The 16,126-nt window shown below is 40.9% G+C and overlaps 1 protein-coding gene across 2 annotated transcripts in view; it reads right to left on the reverse strand.

The window, feature by feature from the left end:
- Nt5c3a (5'-nucleotidase, cytosolic IIIA) overlaps window positions 1-7,709 on the reverse strand; it is a 52,420-nt gene extending 44,711 nt beyond the window's left edge. The window contains exon 1 of one of the 2 annotated variants that reach the window (XM_015490211.2): window positions 7,292-7,709. In XM_015490211.2, coding sequence (XP_015345697.1) covers window positions 7,292-7,429 — 138 coding nt within the window. In that variant the 5' untranslated portion in view covers window positions 7,430-7,709. The remainder of the gene's footprint in view (window positions 1-7,291) is intronic. The other variant, XM_015490214.2, reaches the window with a different exon arrangement.
- Between the last annotated feature and the right edge of the window lie 8,417 nt (window positions 7,710-16,126).

The raw sequence follows: 16,126 nt of genomic DNA on the forward strand, positions 1-16,126 counted from the left end.
TATGTGTGTGTGTGTGTGTGTGTGTATATATATATATATATATATATATATATATATATATATATATACATTCGTTCGTTCGTTCATTCGTTCGTTCATTTGTTCATTCATTCATTTATGTCATTTCTACTTGGTTCTGCCTGTCCCCATTCCAGTACTGGGTGGTGAACTACTGAGCTACATCCTCAGTCCTTTTTATTTTGAGACATGGTCTCACTAAATTGCCCAAGCTAATGTCAAACTTCTGATCTTCCTGCCTCAGCCTCCCAAGCAGCTGGGATTACAGGTGTGCACCACCACACCTAGCTTGATTATTCCTTAATCACATCAAATTTAATGACTTAACATAAACTTATTATTTCATATTTTTCCTGCCCCCTTTCCTGACTGCTCTTCAAACTTGACCCTTTCCCTGCCTTCTATCTTGGTTAACAACATAGTTAGAATCAGTGCTTACCTGGTAACTTTAAAATCATCCTTACCTATAATTAAAACCCTTTATTTAATGATTATAAATAATAAATTCTCAAAGATAGTGACCATGTTCCAAGCACTGTTATCTCATTCAATCTCCACAACTAACCTTTAACTAACTTTAAAGTTCTATTATTATATTCCAATGAAGAGGAAAAAAATGGAAATCAAAGAGGTTAAGTAACTTACAGCTTAATAAGTAATAAAGACTAAATTCAAAGCCAGGTTTGCATTATTTCAGGGTCTGTGCTGCCACAAAGTTCTGCTGATTTTATCTCTAAAATGTTTTGTCTTCTGATCCCTTACTTCTATCCCTACTGCTAACTGGGGTGGTTTAAAGTCTCAATCATCTTTCACAAGGAATAATGCCAATAGTCTCCCATCCCATTTCCTTCCTTCCAGGCTGAACCCCTACACTAAATTATCTTCACAGAAGACTTTGGATAATGCAACTGTCTTGTTTAAAAACAAAGGGTTTTTGTGAGATAGGTACAATTATTATCACTGGGTTCAGTGATAATAATTCAGTTCAGTTTTTTAGCCAGCACCAAAACCCAAAAACAAACATATACATAGACACAACACAAACAAACTATTCATGAATCTTTGCTTCCTTCAAATTAAGGGGCAAACTATTTAGAATGCATTTACAAGATTCGTACAGCTGGGTTTTTTATTTTATTTATTTATTTTTTTTGTAGTTGTACAAGGGTAGTTGTAGATGGACAGCATGCCTTTATTTTATTGATTTTTGTATGCAGTGCTAAGGATCAAACCCAGTGCCTCACACATGCTAAGCAAATGCTCTATTACTGAGCCACAATCACAGCCCTACAGCTGAGTTCTTTATCCACATTCCCTATCCCATTGTCCCCCAGTATACATCCTTTCATGATGCAGCCATAATACTCCTTGTCCCTGTGCCTTAACTCTTGCTCCTCCTTGTACCTTTGATACCCCTTCTCTATTGGTTGTCCTGTTAAATGGCTGATGGCTTTGCTTAACTGTCAGTACAATTCTGTAGTATAACATTCATTCTAAGCAGATTAAGAAGTGACTTACTAGTGTTTAATAGCACCACCTTCCAATTTCTATTGAGCTTTGTGGATAAAAGCCTTGTTTCTCCAAAGCTGAGGTGTGGTTCAGCGGTAGATCATACATATATGGGCCCTGCATTCAATCCTTAGAACCAAAATAAACACATAAACAAATAAAAAGCACTAACTCCACATTTAAACGACCAGATGGTTTAACCCTTGGCAACTCATTTCTGTATCTATAAAAATGGAAGGTAAGAGTGGGATGTGATAATAATTGTACCTATCTCACAAGGAATGCACCACATTAGATCTAGGTTTGGGCAACATATTAAATAATAAATATTAACCATTATTATTATGGTTGTTTTACTTAAAAGTCACTTGCATTTCTCCTATCCTATACTGTAAAATATTTGAGGTCTGCTACTGTGTTTCATGCACCTTTATATCCCCTAAAAGTGTTTATTATCACATGCTATAGGCACTGCACAAATGTTTGTTGACTGAATGCATTTTTAATTGAATAATGTCAATCAGTTCACTGACACTCATATTCATCAGCTTTGAGATTATGAACATTTACAAGTTTTTAACCTAACATTCATATTACCCCAAAATCACAATAGACAAAGAAAATGAAAGACCTACAGAAAAAAGTAGAAAGTAGCCAAGACCCTGCAGCACAACTTGTAATCCCAGCTACTCAGAAGGCTGAGGCAGGAGGTTTACAAATCTGAGGCCAGCCTGGGTAACTTAGCAAGACCCTGTCATAAAATTAAAAACAAAATGGGCTGTGGATGTAGCTGAGTGGTAGAGCACTTCTGGGTTCAATTCCTAGTACCACAAAAATCCAAAAAACAAAACAAAAAGAGCATGAAGTTACTTATATATCCCAAAAGCCACAAACAACTTCACCTTGAGAAAAAAAAAAAACACAAAATATTAGCTCAATAACTAAAATGATCCAGTTTTCTAAAACATATTTTAAAACCTAAGTAATAGATATAGGACAATGAAATACCTTAGATTTAAGTCTCATCATTGTTCAGTGAATAGAAGAGTATAAATAACTTGCTAGATTAAAAAAGAAAAAAAAAACCAATGAATCTGGCTAAGATGTATACAGTTTACAAATATTCTAAGTCTTGTGTCAAGGACTTACTGGCCTTGCTCTAGAAATTGACATAGAATGAAGAAATTACATTGAAAGAAAAATTTTAAGTCTACAGTCTACACCCTGAATGCACCAAAGATCATCTTGAAAGAAAAATTTTTTTGAAAACAAATAATTATAGGTGTCTCACATGTATAATCCCAGTGACTCAAGAGACTAAAAGAAGGATCTCAAGTTCCAGGCCAACCTCAGCAACTTAGCAAGACTTTGTCTCCAAATAAAAACTAAAAAGGGCTGGGGACGTACCTCAGTCGTTAAGTACCCCTGGGTTTAATACCTAGTACCAAAAAATAATTAAACAAATAAAAATAAAATAAATATTTGAAGGGCTAGGGCTGTAACTCAGGGGCAGAGCACTTGCCTAGCATGCATGAGGCACTGGGTTCAATTCTCAGCACCACATAAAAGTAACAAATAAAACAAAAGCATGCTGTCCATCTACAACTGCAAAAAATAAAAAAATAAAATAAATATCTGAATCTAGTGATATAAATATGATTACATAAATAATTATACAAGGGAGAATAGACCAATATCCTGCATAGAAGAATTTCTAATAATTTATGTAGATACTCTATCCTCAAGCATGTGGAGCATTGCTGCCCATTCTGAAAGTGGATTTCTCAGAGTGACTTTATTCCAAAGAGCAGAGCATGGAAGGAGGGGAAGGAGAAAGCCCACAAGCACTACCTCAACCAGGTGATGAGGTTAAAGCTGTTGGTTTGATACTATGGACCCTTGATATGTGATGAAAATAACATGGTCTTCCTCCTCAAATCCCCAAACTCAGTTAATCATAAAGAAAAAATTTTAGACAAAACCCAATTGAGGGACATTCTACTAAATATATGACCACAACTATTCAAAACTGTGAAGAATGGCTAGCAGTGTAGCTGAGTGGTAGAGCATGCTCTACCCCCAGCACAAAGAAAGAAGGAAGGAAGGTAGGAAAAAATGTGTGTGGGGGAGGAAAGAAGACACAATGAGTAAGTATACGGAGCTATGCACACAGGGGATCCTGGGACAGAGGACATCAGGTAAAAACAAAGGAAATGTGAAAAAGCAAAGTTATTTAATAAATATCAACATTTATCCATTATAATTAGTTATTAATTATAATAAATGAACTATTAATTAATTATAACAAATGTATTTCTATTTATTAATTATACAAATTATAACAAAATGTTCTAAAATAAAGTTCACTTAAAAAATGAAGTATCATTAAAAAGAAAAAGAGGTCTATGCCTGTAATCTAGTGGGTTGGGAGACTGAGGCAGGAGGATCCTGACTTCAAAACCAACCTCAGGAAATTAGCAAGGCCCTAATCAACTCAGTAAGACTCTGTCTCTAAATAAAATACAAAAAGGACTGGGGATATGGCTCAGTGGTTGAGTGTCCCTGGATTCAATCCCTGGTGTGTGGGGGGGGAGTATCTGAGCAGAGTATGGTGGTGTATCCTGTAACCCCAGCTACTCGGGAGGATGAGGAGGGAAGATCACAAGTTCAAGGATCATAAGTTCAAGATCAATTCTAAGAAACTTGATAAGACCTCTCAAAAAGGGGGGAGGGGTGGGAAAGAGCAGGAAATGACCTTCAAAAACCTATTATCAGTATTAGACATTTTCAAAAAAGATAGGAGAGGTGGCTGAGGATGTTGCCCTATAGTAAAGCACCCCTGGTTTCCATCCCTATTACAAAAAAGGGGGGGAGAAGTTTTTGACTATGATAAAATTAGTAATCTTAAAGAGACGTGGGGCATAAGAAAGAAATTTATTCAAACCTGCTCGATTAATAGGTAGGGTAGTTGATACATAGTCTCAGGTAACATGCAAAAGGATGACCGATTAGACTTGGAAGGAAAAAAACAGCCAACTTCAGGCTGGGGTTGTGGTTCAGCGGTAGAGCACTCGCCTAGCATGCTCGAGGGCCTGCGTTGGATCCTCAACACAACATAAAAATAAGTAAACAAAATAAAGGTATTGTGTCTAACCAAAAATAAATAATAAAAAAACAAAACAAGGGCTCGGGTTGTGGCTCAGCAGTAGAGCGCTCGCTTGGCACGTGCGAGACCTTGGGTTTGATCCTCAGCACCACATACAAAAAATAAGTGAAAAATAAAGGTGTTGTGTCCAACTACAACTAAAAAATAAATAAAAAACAAACAAACAACAACAACAAAAACAGCCAACTTCACTTAAAGTGGCTCCTCTTATCTCTGCTCTGAACATTTCTAGCATGTCTTCTGACCAACTTCCTCTATATATTTAGTTTGCTACCCCACAAGAGATTTCCGCTGAAGCATGTACATCCCACTGGCAACTCCCTTCCATCTCTCAATTAAGGACTGGAAGAGCAGGGCATGGTGGTGCACACCTATATCCCAGTGACTGGGGAGGCTGAGAAAGGAGGGTCACAAGTTTTAGGTCAGCATGAACAACCTTATTGAGACCTTATATTTCAAAATAAAAAATAACAAGAACTGGGAATATAATTCACTGGTGGAGCACCCGACTTCAACAGCAAAACAAAACAACTGGAAGAGAAAACGAACCATTTGCAGCAAGTCCCAGAAATCATTTATTTTCCTATCCCACTTTGATTAGGTAGTTACCTCTGGTTGCATTAGCTGTGAGTAGAGCTATATATGTCCACTGGACATTCATGGGTTTGGATGGCTTCTTGCAGGTAAGAGATCAGGAGATAGGCAGAGCAGACCCCCTGTAATAGTTATTAACCAGGACCGAAACCCACATTTTGGGCCTCCCAGTCGAATACTTTTCCTATCTGAATAATCAACTTATTAAAATTACTAAAGCGCACAATGGCATAAGCCTGTAATCCCAGCGAATCAGGAGACTGAAGCAGTAGGACCTCAAGCTCAAACCCAGCCTCAGCAACTTAGAAAAACCCTGTCTCAAAATAAAAAGTGCTGGGGATGTTTCTCACTGATTAAGCACTCCTGGGTTCAACCCCAGGTTCCAAAACATTTTTAAAATAATTTAAAAAAATAAAATTACCGAAGTTAAAAAAAAAAAAAAAGCTCTTTCCAGATTTTCCATTGAAAAGCTGCTAGCAAGACACACACATGTCACACTCTGCATTAAAATAGTGTACTATGTATACATGAAAGATTTAACAAATTTCTACAGTACAAATAAGCAAAAGTTAGCATCCTTGAAGAATCTTCATTATTTTTCACAAAGAAAGCAAACTCTTCCTTAGGATTCTCTGAAGGACCTGTCCACAGTTTAAATACATATAGGAAGATAGGGCAATTATTTTCTCACATAAGTAGAATAAACTTTGGTTTTGGGGCAAAGGAAAGCTACTGATGTTCACTAACCAGGACAAGAAGAATAAAATGAAACTTCTGAGACAACTTTGTTACTCTAAACTTACAAAGGTAGAGAAATAAGGTATAATAACCCAAGAATAAACCAATTCAGAATGTAGTAATATTATTGGAATATGAAACACGTTTTTTTTTTTTTTTTTTTTTTCCTATATTCAACCTTGTGCCATGGAGACCAACAGGTTTTTTTGTTTTTTGTTTTGTCTTGGTACTGGGGATTGATCTCAGGGGTACTTTACCACTGAGCCACATCCCCACCCCTTTATATTTTGAGATAGGGTCTCTAAATTGCTAAGTCTGGCCTGGAACTTGGGAGCCTCCTGCCTCAGTCTCCTGAGTCGCTGGAATTACAGGTGTGTGTCAACAGGACAAACCATCTCTTTTATTAATATCGTTACTATTCGTAACAGTAATAGATTCTCACCTTATTTGTCATAAACACTTGATCCCCAGGTGTTCACATGTACAGCACACTATCAGGAGTATATTTAGGATGCACTCCAGTAAATATATTAGACTTCTCATAGACGTGGTTAATCTAAACAAACAACAAAACTGAACTAAACATACCCAACTTCGGAATAACAAATTACTTACAATGCACCTCAAATGGAATTCTCCAGAAAAAATGTTTAATAAGGTTGGAAATTAAAAAAAAAAAAAAAATTCAAACATTTTTGCAAGAGCTTTGGAGAAAAATGAGCACACTTCGTGGGAATTTGACACATGAAGGAATAACATTCAAATACAAAATAAACTATTCTGAATTCCTACTGGTTGGGCTGGCATTTCTTTAAAAACAGTGAAGATGTTACATTTTCATAATGTATTTCATGGCAGCCCCGACATAAAAACTCCTCTTTAGTAATTCGAACTGGGTTAGTTGCAACGGTTTGAGCAGGTGCAGTCCAGAGAAAGACTTGCAGTTTATCCTTTTATCTCTTGAGAAACGGGTTTTGCAGCACGAGGTAGTTGCTCCCTGGAGCATCTATTCTCTGCTCTGTTCGTCCAAACGGAGAAAACAAAGGACTCGATCCGGGAATCGAGCCCAGGTCACCAAGCCGCGGAGTCGCCCCGCGCGGGACCCCGAAGCTGTATGCCCCTTAGCTGGCGAGGCCCCAGCCTGATCGATTACGCACTCGGCGTCCCTTCGCACTGCAGCAGCGGCACGGTGCTGGCAGGCGAGGCCGGACGGACATTGGCGTTGGTCCCTTACGCACTCTCGGGGCGCCGGGCCCCCACACTCACCATCTCGATGATCTTGGTCTTGCGGCCGGTCTTCCTCTTCAAGGTGAATATGTACTGGGCGAGCACCACCCCCGCCACCAGGGCGCACACGCTGGCGCTTGCTACCGCGCCCACCCTAGCCACGGCTGCCCGATCCATGGACAGGCCCTAGTGTGCCGTCCGCCCGGAAAAGTAAAGGCCACTAGCCAAGGCTGCGAGCCTCGGAAGCGCGGGAGCCGTGCACGCCGCAGAGGCACGACGCCCCGCCCAACGCGCCGCTCTACGCGGGCTCGCCCCGCAGAGGCCCCGCCCACGAGGACCGAGGGGTGGGGCCTGCGCCCGGATCCCCCGTGGGCGGTGGGGCTTTCCCACAGCCTGGTTCTAAGGAACTGCCACAAACAGAGAGAACTGAGCTAATTCTCTCTGCTGAAATCTAGTAGGCAGTGCTAACGAGCTCCGCCCAGTCGACATCGGATTCCAGTCGCGGCCCACCCAGAAACCGGTCTCCGCCTCCTGGGCCTCAGCCTCTCTGGACTACAGCTCCCAGTAGGCTGCGCGGCCGCAGCGTGTGACTTGCGCAGTAGCGTCCGTTGTAAAGTGCTATGACAACAGGGCGAGGGCTTGGAGTTAGGCTGGACTGGGGAGGTGTCCCTTCCGCTGGTCAGCCGTTTTCTGCTATCTTGCTCTCGCCGCCTCCTGCATCTTTCCCTCCTCTGTGTGAGCAGCGGGACTTACAGTTGTTCTCGCCTGCCGGTCTCTTCCAGGGGATAAATGTTTCCCCTGCTTGTCTTTGGGGGGTGACGGGATACAGGGAAAGCTGGGCACGATGGCGCACGCCTGTAATCCCAGCAACTCGGGCGACTGAGGCAAGTTCCAGGTCAGCCTCGTTTAGCAAGGCCCTAAGCAATGAAGTGATATCTTGTCTTTAAAAGTAAATAAATAAAAAGGGCTAGGGATGTAGCTCAGTGATAAAGGGCCCCTGGGTTCAAAATCTCAGTTCATCCTGCACCCCCCCCCCCCCTCAAATAGGAGAAAAACAGTTTACATACGTGCTTATGGGAGGGCCACAAAAATACTACACTTAAAGAAATGGCCAAGTGATTGAGGTTTATATATCATCCTGAGCCACTGAAGGGAAGAAGAATCTGACAGTTCTGTTACTGGCTTGGTGGGTTCTTGTGCCCTTCATCAGTAGAATCAGATATAAAGACACAACTGCATTGGAAACAAGAGTAGATTGGAACTTCTTTTTTTTTTTATTTTTTTTAAATTGGAACTTCTTGTTCTGGCAGAAGGGAGAAACAGCATTGGCCAAGAGAATATCAAGCTAGTTTCAAAGAGAGATAGTCTGACAAACGTGAAAGGTGGTAGGAGTGGCGTTTTAAGTGCTTTCAGTAAATATCAACCTTGAGGAAGTAGTCAGTGGTTCATCCTATTGACAGTATTTCATACTAATGCCATGTCCTGGATAAACATCCTTTCCCCTGTGATGAGGATGAGTTGACGTAGCTGTTAAGAGAACATATAGGCGAGAAGTGGAAGAAAACACAAATCTTGGAGGTCCCAGGAATTTGCTGTTTTATTGACTCCTCAACAGTTTTATTCATTATGTTGTTTGACCTTGGATATTCAGGGGGAGAGTATCTTGGTTTTAGTGATGCACCTAGTTTCTGATGCTGACAAGACAGTGAATAAGAGGATAGGAAAAGGCACATAGCATGCTCTGAATAGCTAAAAAGCCATGATTTAAGGTGGGAGAGCAAGGAAAAGCACATCCCTGGCTTTCAATAGATAAGAAACTATGAGTTAATGTTCCTGGAGTACCTTTGCTCTTTTGATATGTGGGGGAGCAAGTTTGAGGGCACAAGCTGTATCATTTGACCCCACCCCCAGTTTTTACTGTTAATCTTAAGGGGGTACTGCTTTTCATGATGGTCCTATAAGGGGTGGTGAAAGAAAATTATGGGCTGGGCTAGTGGGGCATGTCTGTAATTACACAACTTGTGGGGCTGAAGCAGGGATCACAAGTTCAAGGCCAGCCTCAGCAATTTAGCCAGATCCTATAAAAAAAAAAAAAAAAAAAGATTGGGGATGTAGCTCAGTGGCAAAGCACCCCTGGGTTAAGGCCTCAGTTTAAAAGAAGAATTACGTGAGAAGTAATATATTGTGACTAAAGAAAGGTTGCCTTGTGCACATGCAAGTCTTGGGGCTGAGAAGTAACTCAGTGGTATAAAGTCGTAAGAAGTAACTCAGGTGATAAAAAGTTGTCTATTTCTTTTTTTCTTTGTGTGTGTGTGTGTGTGTGTGTGTGTGTATGCGCATGCGCCAGGGAGTGAGCTCAACCCTATTTTGTATTTTATTTACAGATACTGAGTTGCTTAACACCTCACCATTGCTGAGGCTGTCTTTGAACTTGCTATCCTCCTGTCTCAGCCTCCCAAGCCACTGGGATTACAGGCGTACACCCAGCAAAAGTTGTCTATTTCTGGTATAGACACCTTTACCAATGAAAATGTCCTTTATGGATGTAAATATTATCTACACAAAAGAAGTTTCTTAATTTAAACAGTTGAAGAGGAGTAGTTAAATATATTTTCCTGCTTTAACTGGTTCTCTATCTCATATTTTATCACTGAGCTACATCCCCATCCTTTTTATTTTTATTTTTAGTCAGGATCTTACTGAATTGCTGACAATCTTCGATAAATCCTTGAGGCTGGCCTTGAATTTGTGGTCCTCCTACCTCAGTCTTGAGTCACTGGGATTACAGATGAGTGCCACCACCCCTGGCAAATAAGATTTTTAGATTTTTTTTTCCAGTACTGGGAATTGATCAAGGGTTTCTCACATGCTAGGCAGGTGCCCTGCTGTTACTGAAAACTTGGTCCTTGTCCCCAATACTAATTCATGCCAATTTAATAATGAGGACACAGTTGAGAAAAAGGAAAAAGAAGTTTTATTGCTTTGCTAGCAAAGGAGAAGCACAGAGGACCCCCATGCAATTTAGGTGTGCTCTGATAGTAGGAGGAGGAAAAGGTGTCTCTTCCGAGGTGTGCCCTGATGGAGTTTTGAAATTCACTTGTTAATTTGGGAGATAGTCACTTCCTAGATCTTCCAGTGACATCTCCTTCCTGTGGTAGTTGTACACTGAAGGATCTGTAACTCAGCCTAGGAGAGGAAAAGGTAATCTTGTTCCCTCCCACACCCCACCTCCACTCCCTGGTTAGGAGAGAGAGAGGGTGTCATGAGGGGGCAAAATTGTGATGTGTATGCAGTCCAGGGAGAAATAAAGAATGTCCACATGCTTCTGCCCCTTTCAATGCTTTATTCACTCAAATTACTCAATACAATTTCACTCTATAGGTTCTTAATCAAGAAAACACAATCCTTAATGTTAGGCACAGCAATAGACATAATCAATTCACAGCAAACAATTCTATATTAATAAATTCACAGCAAACAATTCTAGATTAATTCTAAGCACTGCAAAACACACTTAATCATGACAGGCTAATGTTAGACATTTCCTCTGCATGCTAAGTTCAAAATTCTTAAGCCTTAGGCTTTGTGTCCAGTAGATGCACACTCACACTCACTAGACCACAGTGATCAGGTCTGAAACCAAGGCAGACTTTTCCTGATGTGGAGGGGACAACTGGTTGAGGAGAGGGTCCTAGGGAGAAGTTATGGCTCTTACCAGGGTCCAGATGAGGTGGTAGAGTTAGAGAGCAGTAAGGATCACACAGATGATCTGGAAATGATGACAAGTAATGGGATGTCAGGTCTTCATCAGGCTCTCCAGCTCAAGTGCATCCTTGTTTCAGCTGGCTGAATCCCTGTTCTTCAGCTCTATTATTTATACTAATCTGGGGGGCTTTTGACCCCTGCTTTCAATCCTTATCAGCTACTACTGTATTTCTCCATGACATCATTTACCCTGGGGTCAGAAACATCTGGTCTGACATCTCCACCCTGATCTTTCTTCGGCCTTTCCCTCTTATCAGGCGAAGACAGCCTGCCAGGGGCTCTACTCTATTTATCAGACTAAGGGGAAATAACTTGTCTGAGGCCATACTGGAGGGCTCTGTGGGTGTGCCTGGTGAAACTGCAGGTTTCAAACTGTAATTTTTAAAATGGAGTTGCTTAGGCTCAGGCCTAAGGCCATCCTCACATTGGGAGAGGAGGGAAAGAAAGAAAATGTCCCTTTTAAAATAAGGAGTGAGCCTTGCAGTGGCACACTCCTGTAATCCCAGCAGTTTGGGGGAGGCTGAGGCAGGAGGACTGAGTTTAAAGTTAGCCTCAGCAACAGCAAGGTGCTAAGCAAAAATCAGTGAGACTGCTGCTGAAAGCTCAGTCCTTGTGCCCAATGCCAATCCAATAATGAGGACATGATTTTGAGAAAAAGGAAAAAGGTTTATTGCTTTGCTAGCAAAGGAGAAACACAGGGGAATCCTGTCCCAAAGGCTGAGATTCTTCCCATCAGCAGGAACAGAGAAAATGAGATTAGAGAGGAGAGATCAGGAAGAAGATCAGGGAGGAGAAGGTTAGGGAAAAGAAGATCAGGGAAAAGTTTAGGGAAAGAAGATCAGGGAGGAGAAAGTTGGGGGGAAGAAGATCAGGGAGGAAAAGGTCAGGGAGAAGAAGTTTGGGAAAAAGGAAAAAACGTGTAAGTTTCAAAGTAACAAAGAGACAGTCAAAGCATCAAGTGAACCTCTGTTACAAGACCTTATCTCTAAATAAAACACAAAATAGGGCTTGGGATATAGCTCAGTGGTTGAGTGCCCCTGAGTTCAACCCCCAGTACCAAAATAAATCAATCAATGAATAAATAACAAAAAGTTAAAAAAAAGCTGGAGATGTGAAGGCAGGCATGGTGATGCACACCTGTAATCCCAGCAGCTCAAGAGGCTGAGGCAGGAAGATCATGAATTCAAAGCCAGCCTTAGCAATTTAGGATGGCCCTAAGCATGACCCTGTCTCTAAAAAAAACATTTTTTTTCAAGGCTGAGGATGTTCCTCAGTGGTGAACTTCCCCTGGGTTCAATCTCTGGTACCCCCAAAATAAATAAAATAAGCAGTGAGGGGTATATTCAAAATGAGAACTGGGCCACTGTTATATTTGTCCTGATGCTAAAGTAATAATGAGGACATGGTTTTGAGAGAAAAGGAAAAGGAAAAAGAAATTTTATTGCTTTGCTAACAAAGGAGAAACATAAGGAACTCCTCTTGGTGTGATCCCTGAAGCCTGGATTACTTTTTTTTTTTTGGTAAGGATAAGGGATTGATTCAGGGATGCTTAACCAGTGAGCCACATCTCCAGCCCTTTATTTATTTATTTTGAAACAGGTTTTCACTGAATTGCTTAGGGCATCCCTAAATTGCTGAGTCTTCCCTAAATTTGAACTTGAGATCCTCCTGCCTCAACTTCCAGAGCCACTGGAGTTACAGGTGTGCAAAACTGCCCAGCTTGCATTGCTTGTTTGGTTCTTGTGGTGGCTATGTGCTCAAGTAGATAACTCTGCCTAGGATGAGGAAGAAAGGTAATCCTATTTCTTTGCAGGTGAAAGCAAGATTAGGGAGAGGGAGGGAGAGAGAAAGAGAAACAGGCAGACATGTCCATTTTAAAAATAAATCACAGTCAGGTATGGTGGAACACGCTTGTAATCCCAGCGGCTCCAGAGGCTGAGGCAGGAGGATCTTTGTACTGGCGCCCCCTCTTCCACAGAAAATCTTAACTAAGTTTCTCCAGAAATCTTCACCATAATTGATTTTAGGACTATAGCAAAAGGGCCTTTACAAAAAAGTTCAATGTAGGTTAACTTCCCATTTTCCAGTTCCTCTATTTTACATGGCCACTGGCCTGGAAGAAATCAGCACTCCAGATGCTGAATGCCCCTTTACTAGTTTTTCACAAACATTTATCCAGTATAATAGTTTGTAGAAGTGTTTTTGCAAATGCAAAATGTGATTTTTTTAAAAGGATCCTTTAACAAGGCCTCTGGTCTTGAGCTGGAGCTTCACAGAGATGTTTACATTTCTAAGATTAGAGAAATTACCAATTAGGCTCCATGGTAAAAGCTGACAGGGGGAGGAAAGAAAGGGGAGAAAAAGCTCTCCCCTTCTCAGATGTTGTCCTTGAAGGGTTACCTTTCCCAAAACAGTGAAAGAAAAAGCTGCTTTTATGTGAATTCTGCAGACCGAACATCTGAGTAAGGGGAAACCAGGAACGAGAGGAGGTAAGCGAGAAATATACACGAGAGTTTATTTATCAGAGCTGACAAATAAAGTCCATCTCTATAGCAGAGAGAGGCAAAACTGGCTTGTGATCTGAGACTTTTATGGGTCAGGCTCAGGAATCAGAGCCCCATAAGTTCTAATGCAGGTGGTTAAGGGTTAGGTTGGTATGAGAGAGTGGTGAGCCTTTCTTAGAAACGCCCTTGGGTGGGAAAGTGAACTTTTTCTTTAAAATGGTGGCTGTCAATTACCATGGCTTTCCAGATGTTAAGCAAGGACCTTATATTGAGCCCCTCCCCTTACATAGGAATAAAGTTCTGAAAATACTTGAACTTGGGGTTCAGGGGATTAATTGATTACAGCAAAAGCTGTGCCCTCTGAACCTGGCTGCAGCCAAATAAAAGTGTTTCCTGCTATCTTCACTGCCTAGCCTCCTCTGTCCCTACAACATTCTGAGTTCTAAATTGGCCTCTGAAAGAGCCAGGCACTAATCAAATGAGACCCTGTTTCTAAATAAAATGCAAAAAAGGGCTAGGGATGTGGCTCAGTGGTTGAGTGTCCCTGAGTTCAATCCCTAGTACCAAAATAAATAAATAAATAATAAAAAGTCTAGGATGTGGTTCAGTGGTAAAGTGCTTCTGGGTTCAATTCTCCAGTACCATAAATCAATAAATACGTCCTTGAAGTGGCAGAACAGAAAGGGCTATATTCAAAGCATAAAGTGGACCACTGGCGTATATGATCGATCTCTCTCTCTTTTTTTTTTTTTTTTTGAGTTTAAGGAAGACATTTTTTTTATTTAACATTTTACTATTTCAGGATAATGATAATAATACACATTTAAATGGCACTTACTGTGGGCCAGAATACATTCTAAATGCTTTGCAAATTGTTAATCATTGAATCTCCACAACAACCATATGAGATAGATCCGATTATCAGCTCCATTTCATTATAGACGAAGAAACTGAGACAGAGAAATTAGGCACTTGCACAAAGTCAGAGAACTTGCCAGCGATGAAGCCAGAGTTCAAGAAAGAGAGGTGGGCTCCAGAATCTAGGTGCATCACAGTAAATTTAAAGTAATGGGCTGGGGATGTGGCTCAAGCGGTAGCGCGCTCGCCTGGCATGCGTGTGGTCCAGGTTTGATCCTCAGACCACAAAGATGTTGTGTCTGCCGAAAACTAAAAAATAAATATTAAAAAATTTTCTCTCTCTCTCTCTCTCTAAAAAAAAAAGTAATGTGTGCATATATACATTGAATGTATCCACTCTCCAAAGGTATATCAAAGGTGCATTTTATATCAAAAATTTCATTTTATATCAAAGATTACCTCTGGATCTGAATCAGCATATTGAATTGGAGGTGAGAATTCAATTTGATTTGGCAAATATTTGTTTATCTGTGGAGGCTTAAGATATGAATAAGATGTAGTCACTCCTTAAGAGGACAATGTGTAGTGGGAAACAGAAGTAAGTAAACAGCTCATTACTGTACACTGTGGTAAGTGCGCACTGCTCCTATTGTGTCAACAAAGCTTGTGGGCTGCTAAAGACAAAGGGATTAATTCTGTCTGCCAGGTTTCAGAAGATTTCACAGAGGTAATAATTGAGCCCAGCCTTGATAGCAGACAGGCTTCGATCATGGATGGGAAGAACCTTCCAGGGGATGATTATATAGGGAGCAATAAAGGGGCGATAATAAACTAGCTCTGTAATATTACATGAATTCTGCCCTTGAGGGTATACTTTGCACAAAATAGGTAGTATTTTCAGTCAGTATTAGTCAGCTGGTATTTTCTTTTTAGCTTCCCATTCCCACCCCAATACTATAAACTGAGAAGCTGGGCTAGACCCAAGGAGGATACATTTACCCAAGCTAGGAGGGATAAATTTCCTAGAATCCCAACAGCATAGCAGATTGCCCAAATTAGGATGTCAGGCAAAAGTTAATCCTGATAATAGTGTCAGAATAACAGGAGCTGGCTAGAGAGGCAGGCAGCAGTGTCTTGAGAAGGACAAGGCTAGTGGTGTGAGGAAGGTGGGGCTTCTGCCAATGGCACAGCTGTATGCCCTTTAAATCACTGGAGCCTCAGAGTGGAAGGGAAACATCTTTAAAATTTATAAGCAACACTCCATGAACAGAATTACATTGTTCAGCTTTCTATAATCCATAATTCCTCTGCATGTAATAACATGTGATCAGCCCTTCTTGGACCCAGCAGCTTCAAATAACTCAAATAATTGCTTGCCGTCCCACTGAGAAAAACTTCCTGACACTTCTGTGTCTTTTTGGAGCCTCATCCTTTCCTTCTTTAACTCTTCATGTCAGGGTGCCCCAAACACAAAACTGAACCTCTTGGCATCAGATTCACCATTTTAGGTCAGGAGCCATTTTATCCAGCTATATGATCTCTTTCAGTCAGATTTAAAGGTGGGCCCTGAATCGAATCACATTGAAGAATTGCTTTTTATTGCAGCCTCTATTCTTATTGCCTTTCCCCCATTCCTGGAACTCCCATTAGGCATTTTATTTTGTTTATTTATTTTCAGTACTGGGGATAGAGCCCAGGACACATTACAACTGAGCTGAGCCACATCATTAGACCCACAACAATATAT

This window comes from Marmota marmota, unplaced genomic scaffold (assembly GCF_001458135.2).
Source record: "Marmota marmota marmota unplaced genomic scaffold, marMar, whole genome shotgun sequence".
Taxonomy (NCBI): domain Eukaryota; kingdom Metazoa; phylum Chordata; class Mammalia; order Rodentia; family Sciuridae; genus Marmota; species Marmota marmota.